At 44.2% G+C, this 17,470-nt stretch overlaps 1 protein-coding gene across 3 annotated transcripts; it reads left to right on the forward strand.

Annotated features, from left to right (window-relative positions):
• The first annotated feature begins 2,140 nt into the window (after positions 1 to 2,140).
• Positions 2,141 to 13,041, forward strand: LOC121718537 (von Willebrand factor A domain-containing protein 7-like). Of its 3 annotated transcripts, none has more exons than XM_042103553.1 (16): positions 2,141 to 2,239; positions 2,589 to 2,806; positions 3,464 to 3,736; positions 4,268 to 4,361; positions 4,565 to 4,693; positions 5,216 to 5,402; positions 5,827 to 6,005; positions 6,358 to 6,476; positions 6,666 to 6,782; positions 6,902 to 7,054; positions 8,558 to 8,690; positions 9,863 to 10,015; positions 10,145 to 10,237; positions 10,882 to 11,144; positions 11,643 to 11,939; positions 12,309 to 13,041. In XM_042103553.1, the coding sequence occupies exons 2-16, from the start codon at positions 2,612 to 2,614 to the stop codon at positions 12,690 to 12,692; spliced, it is 2,769 nt and encodes a 922-aa protein (XP_041959487.1). In that variant the 5' UTR covers positions 2,141 to 2,239; positions 2,589 to 2,611; the 3' UTR covers positions 12,693 to 13,041. The 3 variants fall into 3 exon arrangements, with proteins under 3 accessions (XP_041959487.1, XP_041959486.1, XP_041959485.1); XM_042103552.1 differs by having other exon boundaries at positions 2,223 to 2,239; positions 2,527 to 2,806; XM_042103551.1 differs by lacking the exon at positions 2,141 to 2,239 and having other exon boundaries at positions 2,449 to 2,806.
• The last annotated feature ends 4,429 nt before the right edge of the window (positions 13,042 to 17,470 follow it).

Raw genomic sequence — 17,470 nt, forward strand, 5'->3', positions numbered from 1 at the left:
GCTAACAAAGCAGATGAGCTTTTCACGACTTCAGACGGTGCAAAGATTTTTTATACCCCAGTTGTGGAGGAAAGCACCAATTAATTCCAGGACATCTGGGCTTGGCACACGACTGAAAACTAACTAGCGAAAGTTTGGGTTGTGGCAGAATCAGGACTTTATTCCTCTTCAGCCACACACCACTACACACACACACACACACACACACACACACAGCAAAAAAACATAACTGTCAGAAGAGGCCTGAGCTTTACTCAAAATATGGCTTCTCATAGTACGTCACATTTGGGACATCAATGTCACCCAGCATTCATAAATAAATCATGCTTTTAGAGACTTTTTCTTTTTCCATCTCGCTACTCCGCTGGAAGCAGATTTCTGGGATGGAAAATGAGATTTGCCCGTTTCCTCCGGGGGGCTGGCAGGGCTCCAGCTGCACCCAGATGCTGCTCAGTCTCGGGGCCTCCCGACGTGAGTTCTCATCTAGGTCTGGACCTGCTCCATATTCTGGGCACAAAGTATCACCAAGCCACCACCCCCTCCCCCCCCCCCCCCCCCCACCCCCTTCCACCCTTCCTCTCTCCCTCCCTCCATTGTCGTGACCTTATTTCTAATGCTGTGAAGCTAGAGTTGTTATGCTATACCTCTGTGAGATGGATGGCTTGATTTAAATAGGCACACTCGACTCCAGGTGTCACCCCCCCCCCCCCACCATAATATATACTGTACAGTATGTACGGAATGTGCCAGCGTGCCTGTGGAGTGCGTGGTTTAGAGTGAGAGTCGCCGCTCCATCACTGACGGATGCCCTGGCGCCACAGTTCAGACGCCGCTTCGATAATGACTGTTTCTCTCCCTCCCTCCTCTAGTGCTCCTAGCTTGTTATTGTCTGCACCATGTGGCGCAAATGAATGGGGGAGGAGGGGGTGGGTGAGGAGCTGTCGCTCTCTAGACGAGTCTGTTGAAACCCATCCGTCGTCCCCTCCCGTAAACCCCCCCCCCCCCCCCCCCCCCATGGATGGATGTGTTTACAAATTAGGCACTGGAGGGGAGGAGGGAACTGGGGCCCGAATTTCATCCTGGCTGCCGGCGCGCTTGCGAGACCGAGACGAGCTTTCTCAAGATGAAATGCGAGCGGATGCGTGTGGCATAATAAAAACAAATAACGGCGAAATAAAGCTGTTCCTGGGGAGAAACGGCAACAGAGTGACATGACGGAAGGGCCCACTGAGCTGCGTTTAATAGCCTATGGATTTCACATTAGCCCGTAAGAGTTCAGCTGCCCGCCGCATCACCACGCTAAGAACAAATCTATTTCAGCGCCGCAAAAAAAAAAAAGATGTACGAGTGCGGCATCTCTGGCTGCCATTTTGGGAAGACTCTTCCTCATCTTCTTTGTCACACCGACAGCAGAGCAGAGAGAGAGCTCCCGCAAGTTTTCTGCGGCGGGCGATAAGCAACAGATGCCGCGCTCACTTCAAAACAAAACTGCCCGATTGCAGCCTGCGGCTTGGCACGGTGAACTGGCACAAGGGGTTCAGGCGTCACTGGGAGGCCATTGCAGCTTACGTGAGGCACGGTGGCAGGGGTTTGAACCAGTGCCCACGCCCCTGCTTGCCATCTTTCTCTGGAGGGGTTGGGCATTTGGGGGTAGGGGGGGGGGGGGGTGTAGATCTGGAAGGGGAGGGGTCGGGTGAGGGCCCATCTCATCCAATTTGGGAAAGACCTGAAAATACTTCAGAGGTGCCCCCAGTCCAAAAGCAGCTTTGGCTGAGAGTGAGGCCGTTTGAACTGACAGGATGAGGTCATGTCCTGTCCTCAATATTGCTCAGACAGAAAAACAGTGGATGGAGAGATAGGCTGTTACGAGAGAGAGAGAAAGATTTTTTGAAAGAACCTATCATTTTTTTTTTTTTAGAAAAAAACCTATGGATTAAAACCATATTTTGAATGTTTGAAACAATATGTGAAATTTGGAAAAATGTAACAAATAAAGAGAATGTTGCTACTTGAGACCCATTGTTATATTTTTTTACTTGTTTTCTGTTTACATCATGCTCAAGAATGTGATCTGTCTAGATGAGTAGCTTTTCCTGAAAACGTGATCTGGATGATCATATCGGTGATGTCTTTATCTTGATATAAATGCAGCAGTGTCTTAGTGGTGAATGTAGTATGTGTCAAGTGCAGTGGCTTGCACAGACGGCACCAGTGTCCCTGAGGACTACATCTAGTTAAGGTATAGTACAATATCATGTCATGCCATGTCTAGTAAGAGCTCCTAGTACAATATCTCTAAACCGGATTGGCAAAATGACAACTGTAGTACTGTTGTGACATTTACATTGTTAACACTGTAAAGATAGTTTTGAGTCGCTGTGTTAGTTTGTGTCTCTGCATTTTGTTTAACGAGTTTACATTTTTAAAATTATTATTATTATTATTTATTTAAACAAAATGTATTTGTTCAAACTGAGTTGTATTGAATGTGATTTTAAAGACTAATTGGCCTCTTGAGTCTCCTAGCTACCACGTGTCCCCTCATTTCAAAGCCTGGATGATTTCTCCTGCTCCTCGCATCCACACAGGCCCTGCCATTTCCACCTTGAGGATGAGACTCCCCAAGCAGTCCTTCATCACCCTCCTCACCCTCACCCTCGCACTGACAGGGACTCTTCACGCCTTCAAGTTGATCTCCAGCGACTCCATGACCCATGACGACATCACCACGGCCGCCATACTCAACACCACGGCGGACGTGTGCAGAGCACTGGCAGAGCAAGAGGGAAGAGACTTTGTTTTGCCGGTGAGAAGGAAGCAGGCTCAGATCAAATAACTTTAAAGGTGCCATATGTAATATCCGCCAAAAAATCAATTCATACTCCACATTCCATAAAAGATGGGGGCAGTATACCTCCAAAAGTGAGTTGGTCTACCTTAGAGTAACAACTGAGACACATGTATTGCAGTTTGGCTGGCTGTTATGTTGCCCGCATACCGCCTCCCATGGCCGAAACTGGTATTATGACACCTGTCGGGCTGTGGCTAGTAATTTAGCATGCTAATTCAGGTTGATATCTCTGCAGCACTATACCTTGTCATTTTTTTAATGACATCATCGCCCTTATTTCTTCTCATTCTTATGATGCGTGTAGCTCATTTTTTGGATATTTTTACCTCAATTCTTACACATGGCACCTTTTAAAATATTCCCACACACACATGGTTCTATGTTCTATTGTTTCAGAAGACTACGCAATTGTTTTAGGTTGTATTATAATCAGTGAGCTCATCTGAGAGAGAATTATTTTGATACAGATGCTTTGATGACTGGTTATTTTATTTAGCTTTTTTGGCATTTTTACTTGTACTGTAAGAGAAAGCACTTATTAGTCTCCTGAAAACCTTTTATAAACACATTTCTTACATATATATTGACCTACAAATGCTAATTTTTCTCCAGGAAGGTTCACTGTCAGTGCAGAGCCTGTCCAAGGCTTGTCTCTTCACCGATTCTGTGAAGGCATTCCAGGTGGCCATCGGAGTCATAAGTCTTCGGAATGCCTTTGTCGACCTCCGGCACGTCCTCGACGAAGAGTATCACTTTGACGACGAGAGCTTTGTGCGTGGCCGCCGCCTCATCACCAGGGGTCTGGCGGCCGCCAAGGCCAACGTGAAGCAGGGAAGCCTCCGGGCGGCACAGCAGGCCATAGGGGAGATCATGCACACACTCCAGGTGACTCTGGCCTATTAGAGAAGAGAAGAGAAAAGTTCCACTCTATGCAGCTAGTGTGAAATCGCTCTGATCGATACGATCGATCTAATCTGCTGTATTATAATAATCTGAATAATCTGCTGAATGTCAAAATTGGCAGTCAGAGTATCTAATGGTCATTATTTCGGCACCTTTTTTGCCGCTCATTTGAAATATTTACATTCATTGTAAAAGCAAAGTCATCCATAATGCATCATGTGTTAAGTATGTGTTAACTATATCCATATCTATTAATTAAAGATGCTCATGTATTATGTAGTATTATACTCATGATGTATCCTTTCCTTCTGCTTAGAAGCTGATGATATTTTAATCATTGATTGATAATTGATTGTCATATGCAGCAACAGGTCTTCTAAACACATTATGTACCACATACTTGTGTTATTCATGCACTTTGGTTACATTATTCAATGTGTTGCTTGGATGGTTCTGTGCTGTGTCTTTAAAACATGTCATGCCTCTCTGTTTCTGTGTGCAATGGCATTTCAGGACTTTTACAGTCACAGCAATTGGATTGAACTGGGGAACAGGGCTGCCTTCTCCACCCTTATCAGAGCTGACCTCGCCTTTGATAACATCGCAGGTAGATACAGATCATGGGTAAAGCAGGTAGGACTGGACTAGCAGGTGCAGTACAGTAGAATACGGATCAGGAGTGATGCAATCGGATGCAACACCAGAGTGCAGTGAGCATAGACTGGAGAGGGGTTGTTATTTTGTTTAGTGTATTTGTTTATTTCATTTGAAGGGTTTTTTTGTTGTTGATGATTGTATTTTTTTAACCAGACAGTAATACACCAACGTGCAGAAACTGTGTGGGGGACAACTGTGACAACAACGTCCTGGAGAGCATCATTGCAGGGCAGAAGCTGACCTCAGGGTACTTCAGCCTGACCTCCTTCTCCAAACCTCAAGGTAGTTCCACAGACACTCTGGACTTCTGTGGAGCCAGATAAAGATGGTTTTGATTTTTTAAAGAAGATGACTAGTTTATTTAACACCCCCTCCCCACCACCACACACACACACACACACACACACACACACACACACACACACACACACACACTCCTTGCGCAAACACACACAAACACACACCAAGGGAAAACAAATCCACAGTCAGCTCTTGTTCAAATCATCCATAAGCCCTCTGCAGAGCTCTCTATTTACTGAGGCCCGACTCTTTATCTCCAACAAGACATTTAGTGTCTGACCACACGCTGTGGAGGATGACAGATGTCCACTCTGGAGTTTCCCTGGCCGCAGCAGCACTGCACGTGTTCACTCGGTGGTGATATAGGGTTGTCCCCCCTAGGGGTCAGGGCTTTGGGACAAATGGCCGCCTCTTTATCTGTCTTATCCTTCTCTCTTTTTTTTTTCTCCTTTTCCTCTTCATCGTCCATCCGTCTTTTTCGTGTGTCGTGTGTCCCTCCCGCAGGGAAGTGCAGCCACGGGGGGTCTGCGGACCTGACGAGCCAGACGGAGCCGCGGGGTGGCATCAACAAAGACGCCGTGGACTCGGCCCACGGCAGCCTGCACGCCGACGCAGCCCGAGTCGCCACGGCCGCCACCAGCCAGCTGCTGCAGGACATCAGAGGAGCGGTGGGGGACGAAGACTTCCTACGGTGGGTCACGGGGGACAAACTCTCTCTCTCTCTCAGGCTGACTATGTAGAGAGGGGGATAATCCAGCCAATTTAGACCGTGTACAAGAGGATGTAGGGTGTGTGATATCAAGACAAAAGGGTTAAGTCATGTAGGGATAGTGACCTTATGCACTCAGAGTACGCTCTACTTACCGGTAGTTTCTGACATTAGCCATTTTAGGTATCTGTACCAGTATTGTGCAACAGGCCCAATAAGTTGAAAGGAACTACCAAAGTAGCTCTCGGAGGAAAAAAGGTTAGAGACCCCTGGTCTAAGCTATATAATCTGTGTCATCTTATCATGGTAAAAAATGTGAATTAAATTAATGGAATGTGATGCAGATGTATAAAAGATTGACGTTTATGTCCTCACTTTTTCTGTCTTTTCCTTTGTTTGTTTTTAGTTTAATGGGCATCTCTCGATCGCCTACGTCCTCTTCCTCTCTGGTGCTCTGCTTTGTGGTCGACACCACGGCGAGCATGGCCAGTGTCGTGACCGAGCTGAGGAGCCTGGCCGCCGCTGTCGTCAGCAGCCAGTCCAACAAGCCGTCCGTCTACGTTCTTGTCCCCTTCAATGGAACTAGTGAGATACCGATATGCTAACAAACACACTAAGTTATGCTAAACACATACCCCCATGTCACGTTTGCTGTTTATCAAATACTTCAAACAACTCACGCCTGACTTGGCAGATTGGCACCATGGACAAGTCTCTGGATGTTTGGTACATTATACATTATACCACCTGGTTAACGCTCTTTAGCAGACTATGTGTGTGTGTAAATGTTATGATCTCAGACTATACATGTGTGTGTGTGTGTGTGTGTGTGTAAATGTTATTTGATCTTAGACTATACATGTGTGTGTGTGTAAATGTTATTTGATCTCAGGTGTCAGTTTGAAATGGGTTTGTCTGTGGTGTTCCTCATTCTCAGGTTTTGGCCCGCTGATGAGGACGGGCGACTCTGATGTGTTCTTATCTCAAATCAACACGCTGTCTGTCAGTGGAGCAGGGAACCGCTCTGAACCCAGACAAGGCTTATCTGCACTTTTGGTAACCTTACCCTGGCGTCAGGGTTACGATATCATAGGATGGTTATTGTGTGTAGTCAGTGTGTAGCATGTTTACTGTACATGAAAAACTGTGTAGAGTGCTGGTAGAAAACTCCATTTCCCTATAATCCAAATCCCAATAGATCTATAACAAGAACCTTCATTAATTGATTCTGTCTCTGTTTCTCAGCAAGCCCTTGCTGGAGTCCCAGATAGCTCTGAGATCTTTGTCTTCACCGATGGTCCACCTGGAGACTCCCATCTGGAGAGTACTGTGACAGCCCTTATTGAGAACACCAAGTCAGTGGTGAGCTCACAGAACTAACCGACAACATGTAACAGGATGTCCTTCCTGTCAGTTACATAAAGTATCTACATACAGTATCAATCCAAATCTCTCTCTGTCTTGCTCTCCTGTTTCTACAGGTGAACTTCCTGTTGACGGACCTGAGCAGTGCGGAGGCTGGTGACCTTTACCGGTCGCTGGCCCAGCTCTCTGGAGGGCAGGCGGTGGTGGTCACGGAGCAGCAGCTTCCTCAGGCTCTCAGCCTCATCAGCGACTCTCTCAGCCCCGCTCTGGTACACAGGCCTGCTCTCGCACTTTATTTGATACAGTGCCCCACGTGGTACAAAGTGGCATTACAATGAAAACTGCCTGGACCGGCGCTGGCTGCTTTGCATGCTAACTTTAGTTAAAGGATAATTCCGGTGTGATTTTGACCTAAAGTTTCTTGAAACATGATACCAAGTGTGAACGTATGTCTCATAGCTCACCTCAGCTTGTCCCCTGCACTCAGAAATCTGGCACTAGTTAGCCAATGCTACCAACAGGGTTTTGTTGTGGTGCCTCAGGCATCGGCCTAGCCATGCAAATAAATCACTGTTTTACACCATTTACGAGGCTCAAAGTAGCTCCATACTTCATTGGTAGACTTCCGAGGGCCTTGACATTTAAAACGAGACATGGAGAGATTCAGTTGCTTCCAGTAGCAGCAACTGGAATCCATGCATTTCCACTGAATTATTTTTGGAATCTGACCCCTTATCATACCTGTTCATTCGTACTTGTCGCTCTACTTATCGTGACTAAATTCAAGATGGCATCGAACGGTAAAATTCCTTAAGGTACTGTCTGTATCAATAATAATAATAATAATAATAAGCTTTATTTGTATAGCACCTTTCATACACAGAATGCAGCTCAAAGTGCTTTATATTTGAAGCATGTAACACAATGATAGTCAGTCAGTCATTATCAATCACTTTTCTTTGCTGTTTATGATCTACTCAGCAACATATCAAAAATATAGAAAATGACGTCATAAGACTGGCAGCCTTAACCCTCTTACCCCCCACAAGCACGCCATATGGCAACTGTGGCAAGGAAAAACTCCCATATTCCAGGAAGAAACCTTGAGCAGAACCTGACTTAATAGGGGGAGCCCATCTGCTTCTGGCTGGCTGCGCCCTCCAATAGTAGCAGATGTAGAATAATCTGAAAATGTAGTCTACAGGATAAGATGAGTTAACTAAAAGCTTTCCTGTACAGGTATGTTTTCAGATCTTTTTTAAAAATATTTACTGAACTCGCCTCGATATCAATCGTATTATAAATAATCTACCAGTGCTTTTTCAAAGTTCTCCATCTCCCGTTCATGTTTCAACACACTTTAGGTCAATATCACACCGGAATTCTCCTTTAAGTGGATATCTGGATCATCTGTTTACAAAATGGTGGTTTCTTCGCATTTTGTTGTTATTTCTAGGCCATTTTGTAATGTTTAAACTTAAAAAACATATACTTAGCCTCTTTTACAGTAGGCTAAAAAGGGAAAGGTTGTTGTTAGGGATATAGAGTTTATAAGGTAAACTCCTAGCTAGTTAGAATTAGTTTCATAGCTACCATTAGTGGGTGAATTCAAATCTGTTAGAAAATGCTTTAGAAAAGTTTTAACTCGTCTCTTACAAACACAGACTTGGAGTTCTTCAGACACATGTAATCTACCTACACTAAACTACGCTTCACTGAAACTAAACTCAGTAGTCATCTTTGTCTGAGATCCACATGCTCCGTGCTCCCAGGCAACGCTGATCCAGGTGGTCAGAAACCCGGGGGCCTCCGAGACGTTTTCCTTCACCGTGGACTCGTCCGTGCAGACGCTGCTTGTTTACGTCACTGGAGACTCCCCGACGTTCACCATCACCAGCGCTTCAGGTGACCTCACGAAGCAGAAAATTCTTTTAACAAAACAAAAGCGGATTGCAGCCGGAAAAAAATTAACTATTTGTCTAAGAGGTGCATTATGCATCAACAAACTCTCAGGAATGAAAGTCTATCCAACTATGCTAATGAACTTTTTGCCCTACGAGCTCTGAGTCTAAGCTAATCTCCAAATTTGCATGTAAAACAGACATTTAATGTAGCAAACACTTTTACCCTAAGCAAATTTGAGGAAAGGTACTTAAATATTTTTCATCAGTAAGTGTAGCCCACCCTCTCAGCATCAGTAAGTGTGTAGCCCACTCTCTCAGCATCAGTAAGTGTGTAGCCTACTCTCTCAGCGTCAGTAAGTGTGTAGCCCACTCTCTCAGCATCAGTAGGTGTGTAGCCTGCTCTCAGCATCAGTAGGTGTGTAGCCCACTCTCTCAGCATCAGTAGGTGTGTAGCCCACTCTCTCAGCATCAGTAGGTGTGTAGCCCACTCTCTCAGCATCAGTCCCATGGCCTTCACTTTGTTTTATCTGTCAGGTGATTCATCTGCATATACAGGAGAATATACTCATAAGCACAATCTGTACAGTACATGGCGTGATTATTTCTACTGGCCCATTCAAATGAACTTTGACTCAGACTTCACACAGGATGTTAAAAATAGCTTACCCTTTTATGTCACAATTAGAGCCTCTGTGTGTAATTAAGTATGAGTGAGTAATTAAGCTTCAGTCATTAAGTATTGTGAAATATTCATGAAGTAAGAGTACATGGCCATTAGCTCACTCTCTTTCCTCCAACCCCCATCTAAAGCTTTTCCTTGCCCTATCAATACCATGGGCTATGGGCTATGTGTGTGTGTGTGTGTGTGTGTGTGTGTGTGTGTGTGTGTCAGCCTGATTGAGGCGCATGCAGAATAATCCATGCAATGACAGTCTAGTAATGAGTCAGAACAGAGAGGGATTTCCATATATGGTAAGAGGGCCTGTAGTTCACATAGCGATATCTGGTATAGAGCATCTATTGCGGTGTCCGGTTTGAATGCTCTTACTCAACATAGTAGCACAACATTGACCCTCTCTGTCGTATAGTTCATCATTCTCTCTTTTTCCCTCTCCCTCTCCCTTGTGTACATCTTCCTTGTGTCTGATAAGAGGTTCAAATCTGTCCCTACAGGTGCAACACAGAGGAGCCAAGAGGCCAGTGGACGTTTGGGCAGCATCCAGAACGTAGGCAACCTCCACACTGTTAGACTGACCTCCCCACTGCAGACAGGCCAGTGGCAGATCAGCGTCGTCTCCTCCCAGCCGTACACACTCAAAGCTATTGGTAAATTACACAGATAGGGATTCAAATATGAACGTCTATATGATTTACTGATCATTGTGCAAACAGCTCAGAGTTTTGTGCCTTTCCCAGCTCAATAATAACTTTTCTGTGTTTTTTTTTATACCTCAGGTGAGAGTACAATAGACTTCTTCTTTGAGTTTGTGGAAGTAATCCAAGATCCTCAACCAGGATTCACAGTTCTGGATAGCAGGCCACAAGCCGGTAGGAATATTGATGGTTTCTCCACACAGTAACTCACTGTCCTGCTCAGAACACACTCAATTTTCACTGTGGAATACAGTCTGGAGTGGAATACAAGATTTATTACAAATTTATTACAAATGTATTACTGTCTCAACTGCTCCTTGAAATGATTTATGCCTTCATTTCCCAAAACAAACAGTCTCTTTTAAAGCTGCCATCATCTGTTTTATATTATAATCCCATGGAGTAGACCCGTTTTTGAAAAACATTTTTTTCTGCAGTTCAGAGTTGGCCTGGCCTCTGCCTGCCTACGTACTTCCGCTCAATTTCTTTTAGTCTGATTTCCAGGCTAGTTCAGAGTGTCTTTTTAAAGTTGAAAAAAGTTCTCGAAAAAAAACACCCTACACACAACAAATGTACACTTTTTATTAATAATAATTCCTCACTTTACTGTAACGTTTCTATAACTGAAATTTATCAAAAAATTGTAGCATTGTCAAAATATTCAACTGGTATATAAAGATAAATATTAAATATTTTCTTGTATTTACCAATACACAACAATGGAAAAAACTATTCAAGCTTAAAGAAAGAAATTAAAGAATTATCTGACTCTCCCTCCCCCTCTCTCTCTCTCTCACTCTCGCTCTCTCTCTCTCTAGCTGGTGATGCCTCTCTGTCAGTATCTGTGACTGGGGGCTCTGCTGTGAAGGTGACCGAAGTGACTGCAACACAGGTGTCCGGTAGCGGTGCGGTGCGGGGCACCCTGGAGCAAACGGCAACCGGTGACTACCTGGTGACCATGAGGGGCCTTCCAGCGGGACGCTTCTTCCTGCAGCTCAGAGGACAGAACAGCTCGGCCTCCAACGAGGTCTTCCAGAGGCAGTCCTCTACGCAGCTCATCACCTCCACAGTGGCCATTTCAGTAAGATGGACAGGGTGACGGATAAATAGCCTACCCAGTGGTCATGTGTAATGCTAAACCTTCATAAGTGTGTATGAAAAAATACAGAATGAAGAGATCCATCCTACACTGTAAATAATGTATTGCAACTACTAGAATATAACTTACATACACATATATATTATATATACTGTTTACTTTACCCATGGTAATCTGAAGCAACACCAAACACTATATTGGCTTAGTATGACTGCTGACATTTGAGCCGAGAGCAAGATCCATATTCATTAGAGTGACATGATTGTGAACCATTAGCTGTTTAATTGCCCAAGGGCTTCTGTTTTTTTCTATTTCTCACTATCTAAGTCACTCAGTTCAGTTCTGTGTATTAAATCCTGTAAAAAATATTCACTACCATGATTCAATTTAAATACTTACTAACACAGAGGATGTTTACGTTGACAACGGTGACACAGCTGTTGTTAGAAACCATCAAACTATAATCCACCCCCCCTAAAGGCTCAAGATGATGGTGACTGGAGACCTGGAACAGACTTCAGTGTTCCATTCAATGTGACAGTGGCTAACGGCGCTGGCAGAACGGTCGTCGTTCGACACTTAAACGACCGCGGGTTTGCCACGTCCTTCCCCAGCAACCTCACGGTGGGGTCAGGGGGCATCGCCGAGGGCAGCGGGACCCTCTCGGCCCCCTCAGACACAGCCTCAGGCACCAGTGTTGTACTTGTTATTGAGGCAGACTCACCGGGTAGCGCTGACTTCAACTACGTGCTGGTGCGCTTGACCGTTACTGCTGAGGTAATGATTCATGTGTGGTCAGAGCTCATTTAAGAATTGTGTTTCCTGTTCAAGTTTTATCTATGTTTTACCTGTTTGTGCATTGTGATTAGAAAGGTATATCCTATGTATGCTAGTTCACTAACGCTAACATAACATTAACCATAAAATGCTGTGGTACTTGCACTACAAGTTGTTACAGCATAGGTCTGTAATGCACAGGTTTAATACTTTTCCAACATCACTTTCATGCAATGACTATGTGACTGATTTGACTTGGAATTTTTCAGCTGCTTGTTAACTCTATAGCTCCTTCTGCTTGTGTACTACGCTCCATTTGTTGCTACTACTGCTACTCAAATCGTCTAATTTGACCTTCCTGTTCTCAAGGTGACGGACATTACTGCCCCAACGTGCGAGATGGTTAGCGTGAACGCTAACTGCACCGGCAACTGTAGCCAGCAGATGTGGGAGTTCACGGCCACCGTGAGCGACGGCCCCGGTGGCTCGGGGGTGGAGCGCGTGTCCGTGCGCGAGGCCAGGGGCACCCTCAACACCACCACTGTTCTGGGAGGCGCGGGCTTCAACGTTACACTGGTCTCCTTCACCACCACCTGCTGCTTTGGGGAAGTGGTGCTGGTGGTGGCGGACGCAGTGGGCAATGTGGGGACCTGCTTCATCTCGTCAGATGGAGGACGCACACTTAGCCTCTCGCTGCTACCTCTCTGGGTTAGCATGGTAAGTCTCACCGTGGCTACGACTTTATACAGCTAACAACAGGGACCCACTGAGCATGATCTGTGTGATACTACAACACATGTTTGTGCATTTGTTATGAAGATGACTTGAATGAAAAGAACATTTTGTGCCATATTATCAGTTTGTCAATATTTCAGGATAAGGAGAAATATAAAAATGTTTAATATTCATTTGATTTGTAATCTAATTGGGCAGCTCAGTTTGAAACAGCACTAAAGTGGCATGATGTAAATATCTTAAATAAGTGGATATATCTTATCAAGATAAATATAACATATTTCTGTTATGGATTTTTGTATCAAACTATTTGTTATAAATGTAAAATATTGGATATCCATTAAACAGTAATGATGTAATCACTGAACCGTTTCTCCTTTTACCTTTCATTTTTATGTAGTATGCTTTAAAAACACCTGACAGGTCGATGAGAGAGGTCTTTCTTACGATTAAATAATACATGGACATTTCCCCCCTTTTATCTGTGGCGAAGTGAGGACCAGATAATACCACATGGTTGAGCACATCAGTGAATTCACTTCACGTCACTGGACTCTTTGAGGGTAATGTGCACTAGAGAGCGTGTGGAGGGGGCCTCTGAAGGGCCTTGTTAGCCGTTAGCCATCAAAAAAGGGATTCTATCGTATCAAACACTCTCCCGTTGTCCTTGTCTGGCATTGACCCCAGTTAATATTACCCAGCTTCCCACTGTGGCACACGTGCCTTAAGAAGAAAATGTATTCTACTCTCACTTCTGTAGCTGAACTGGACTCTTTGAGCTTCTGGCTCTGGGAAAGGCTCGGGAAAAAGGGCAATTTGGTGACTAGAGAAGGCTTCTATGGCCTATGTCCCTAACTACCAATGATGGTGCAGCTCCTCAGTTGAGACAGAAGCACCACTCTTGGGCCTACAGCCTTCTTTTCCTACTGTAACTAGAAACAAATACATGGGTGAGGGTGATCTTTAAAGTGCCCCAATTAGACTAGAGAGGGCCAGACTGTGACTATGGGGAAAGACTTGGGTCTCTTAATTTGGAGAGTGAAATGTCCCCCTTTTTTATTCTACCAAAGTAGTAAGAAAGTGTCAGCTGAGATTTTTTGTCTGCTTGTCAATAGTCAATTGCTTCATGAGCGAAAGAGGAGCTGACTCTATCGATGTCAGTCCACTCCTTCTCTGCAGTGTTCAAATTACCTGAAAGGTAGTTTTTGCGATCAGAGAAATGCTACTAAATTTCTCAGGAAAAGTGAATAGAAGTGATATTTTTTCAGGGCTTGGAGTAGGAAATACTCAGGAAATACCTTATTGGGAAATGCTGTAGCACCATTGCTGAAAGTCTATAAGCACTTTTATTTTGGACAGTACAAACATATAAAACTATACTTTGTTGTATGTCAATAAACATTTCACTCAAATAGACACTGATGGCTCTGAACGCTCTTCTTACCTTGCTCAGTTCTGCTACGGCAAACTGCCAGAGTAGCAAAATCATTTTGCCGATCTGCCAGGCATGCGGAATCCTCACTCACACTCTTAACCTGCTCGGCTAACAACCTAATGCTTAAACTGATTGGCTGACGGTTTGGGGGTAGCGTTGACATGGCCTATTGATTTCTCTGCACTCATCCCATCAGACACCATTTTTTCGCACGTCGTCAAAACCAGAGAATAATTGATCTGCCATCGGCAAGGGAGAAGATGATGTTTTTCCATCCCGAGTTTGCGATACTGCCCTGCCAGGGCTCGAATGTGTCAGTCTCTGTCTTTAAATATTCATGACACGTTGATGGCTTGTCAGCCCTCATCACAATAGTGTATTATCTTTCTTTTTTATTGTCATCCAGAGCTCACAGTGTAAATAAGCTTTAGTCGGATCACTGGGATCATAACTTGTGGCCTATTCTCAGTTCCCGCAGCAGCGTATTTTAACTGCATCCTGTAATCACTGTTGTATCCCATAAGTCACACTCATAAGGCAAGGGTGAGGCAGAACATCAAGCAAAATCCCACTCATCTATAACAAAGCTGTTATAGTCATCCTAGTCATCCTAGCATTTGCATTGTTTTGTTGACTTGTCTACTGTGGCCTGTGTTCTCTCTCCTTTACACACACACACACACACAACCACACTCACCTTGAGTTGTGGTTATTGTGTGTCTGTCGCACATGTCTCCATGGTGTCAGACGCAGTCCCTAGAAGTCACATATTGATCTTGGGACTTGGCCTGAAGCGATCTGTTTATGGGTCGATCGTGGTATGTTTTCCTCAAGAGCCATGGACAGCTGGAGAAACCTGGTGAAGCTGACTTGTAGGTACAAAATGATTAATTCACTGTGTGTGTGTGTGTGGTGTGTGCTTGTGTTGTGCACATGTACTGTATCTCGGTTGTCTGTCTGTGTGTGTGTGTGTGTGTGTAAGAGAGAGGGAAACAGAGTGACAGAAGCCTCCCCACATCATATTGATCTGTGTTGGTGTGTGTCACTGAGTGCAAGTTAAGCCAGCTCCCTTGTTTATTCCTATCAGGTGTCGTGACAGCACTGGGTCAGGCATGTGAGGTAGCTCCGGTGGAAACGATCAATGTATATAAGCACACACACAAACACGAGCCCTCTGGCCCTCCCGTCTAAAACTGATGTGACAGCGAGCCCTAGCTAGGGGTCTTGATTAGAATCCTACCCCTGCCATATCCAAGGTAACCTCCTCTGTGGCCTGCCCAAACCTTTGGGCTAGCATCGAGCTAAGAAGGCACACAATTTGTTTTCCCTCTTTTTTTATTTCCCTTTTTTTATTTTACTTTTCCCTCTCTTTTTTTCTCCTCTCACTTTCAGTTTGAAAAAAAAAAAGCCTTGGGCATGTTGCTCACAGAATGCTAAATAAGCTGAATCCCTCAGAAAGTGCAGGCCTACAAATATTTATTAATTTAACTACCTGTTTTAATGAGCTATTACTCTAACCATTTCAGTGTCTTAGGGGGCTAAGGTCCTACACCCTGCCAAAAACGAATAAGTAATTATTGGTGGCTTATATAAAAAAGAATAACACTATATTTTTGTTTAGAAATTACTGGTGTAAACATAAAATACATACAGGGATACTGTATTGTAAGTTCTCTTCTGTGAGTATACTGTATGTACAGTACTGTATGTTCAAAAAGACCAACATGTCATAATTTCATCACACATCTGTGTGCCCAAAGGGCCTATTGCAGACAACCTGAAAGGGCTGCATTGTTTTGCCTTTCCCTGACGGAGCCGCAGTGGCATCGCTGTCTGACAATTCAGCCCAGGTTTGATTCCCATACCCTCCATTGTGAGCCTGTATTACTTTAGATATTGACATATTTTACCTTTATTAACCTGTAGCTTCCATACTAAAATACAGGGGTAACATGTCTGTCAAAGCCACCCACCAATTTCAACAAATTACTAGCAGCTCACCTTAACTAAAAATTGTCGCATAATTTACAACATAGTCTTAAATCTGATATCCTGAATGAACCACTTTTTATGTATTTTTAGACATTTAAAACATCTGCCAAAATCATCACATCAGAAACACTCTTCCTAAGTAAAGATGACGGGGAAGGAATAGCTCAAATTAGTTATAATTAACAAACAAACCGAGAAGTGGTTAGCAACAGTAGTATTGACCATCTTATTAAGTCCCTTGGTGGAAGTCGTCATGAAAAGATCCAATTTAACCTTATTCAGTCTCTTTAAGTTCCCAGTAGTGCTTGGTCTTCCCTGGTTGTCTCACCATAGTACCTACATCAATTGGTCTTTAGAAACTGTGGTTAAATGCCAAGCTACTTGTTTGTTTTAAGTTCAGTGTAAATTGACCTGTTGTTCAAACTCATCACATGCACCCCATAGGAAAAAGAATGAGACAATTTGGGACCACGTAGGCCAAGTTATGGACAGGCAGATTAAAGCAGACCCATGGGCCAAGTTATGGACAGGCAGATTAAAGCAGACCCATGGGGGCAGTGGGGAGTTACTTTCAGTTTCAGTTTTGATGCCCCTATGGGTCTGCTTTAAGCTGCCTGTCCATAATTTGTCCCAAATTGTCTCATTCTTTTTCCGATGGGCTGCTTGTGGTGAGCTTATACAACAGGGCTATGGGTCAATTTACACTGAACTTACACTTTATTTTGTAAGCTGATTAGGCCATCCCTATCCCAATTAAAATGTCTCCCGTCCATGACCAGTGATCAATATCAAGTCCAATAGTTCCTGCAACTAGATCCCAACCACCCCCTAGAATTATTGAAATTGACCCGGTTTACACAATTAACTGCCTCCAGGAGTTAGCGAGGTCTGTGCTATCTGGTGGACTGAGTGGTGTATGGCCCGGAGGATCAGTCCTGGGGTCCAGCTTGAGACATTCTACACCTGGATATAATCAAAAATTTCCACCAGAGACATCCTGATCGCTCCTGAAGGATCATCAGGTGGCGTTCATAGGGAGGGGTCCTGTGATAACTTTTGTGACTGTTTGGCCATGTGGGGTCCTCAGTGTCTTTGTTGTCTTTCACATGTTGAGATCACATCCTGTTTCCTGAGTTCTTTGCGTAGTCTTTAGTTGGCACTCTATTCTAGTGCAATCCTGGTGATGAAGCTGAGGTGATGCTCTGAGTTTTTCTTGAATGTTCTCCTGTTGTTGACCCTTTCCTGCCTACCTTTGGACTACCGTTTTTTGGATGTGTTGGCTGATTTTGACTGCTTACTGGATTTTGACCTGATGCCTGGATTGTATCTCTGGATTTGTGTTTGCTGGCTGCTTAGATATTTCTGTAGT

The sequence above is a fragment of the Alosa sapidissima genome, chromosome 9 (genome assembly GCF_018492685.1).
Source record: "Alosa sapidissima isolate fAloSap1 chromosome 9, fAloSap1.pri, whole genome shotgun sequence".
In the NCBI taxonomy this organism is placed as follows: Eukaryota; Metazoa; Chordata; class Actinopteri; order Clupeiformes; family Clupeidae; genus Alosa; species Alosa sapidissima.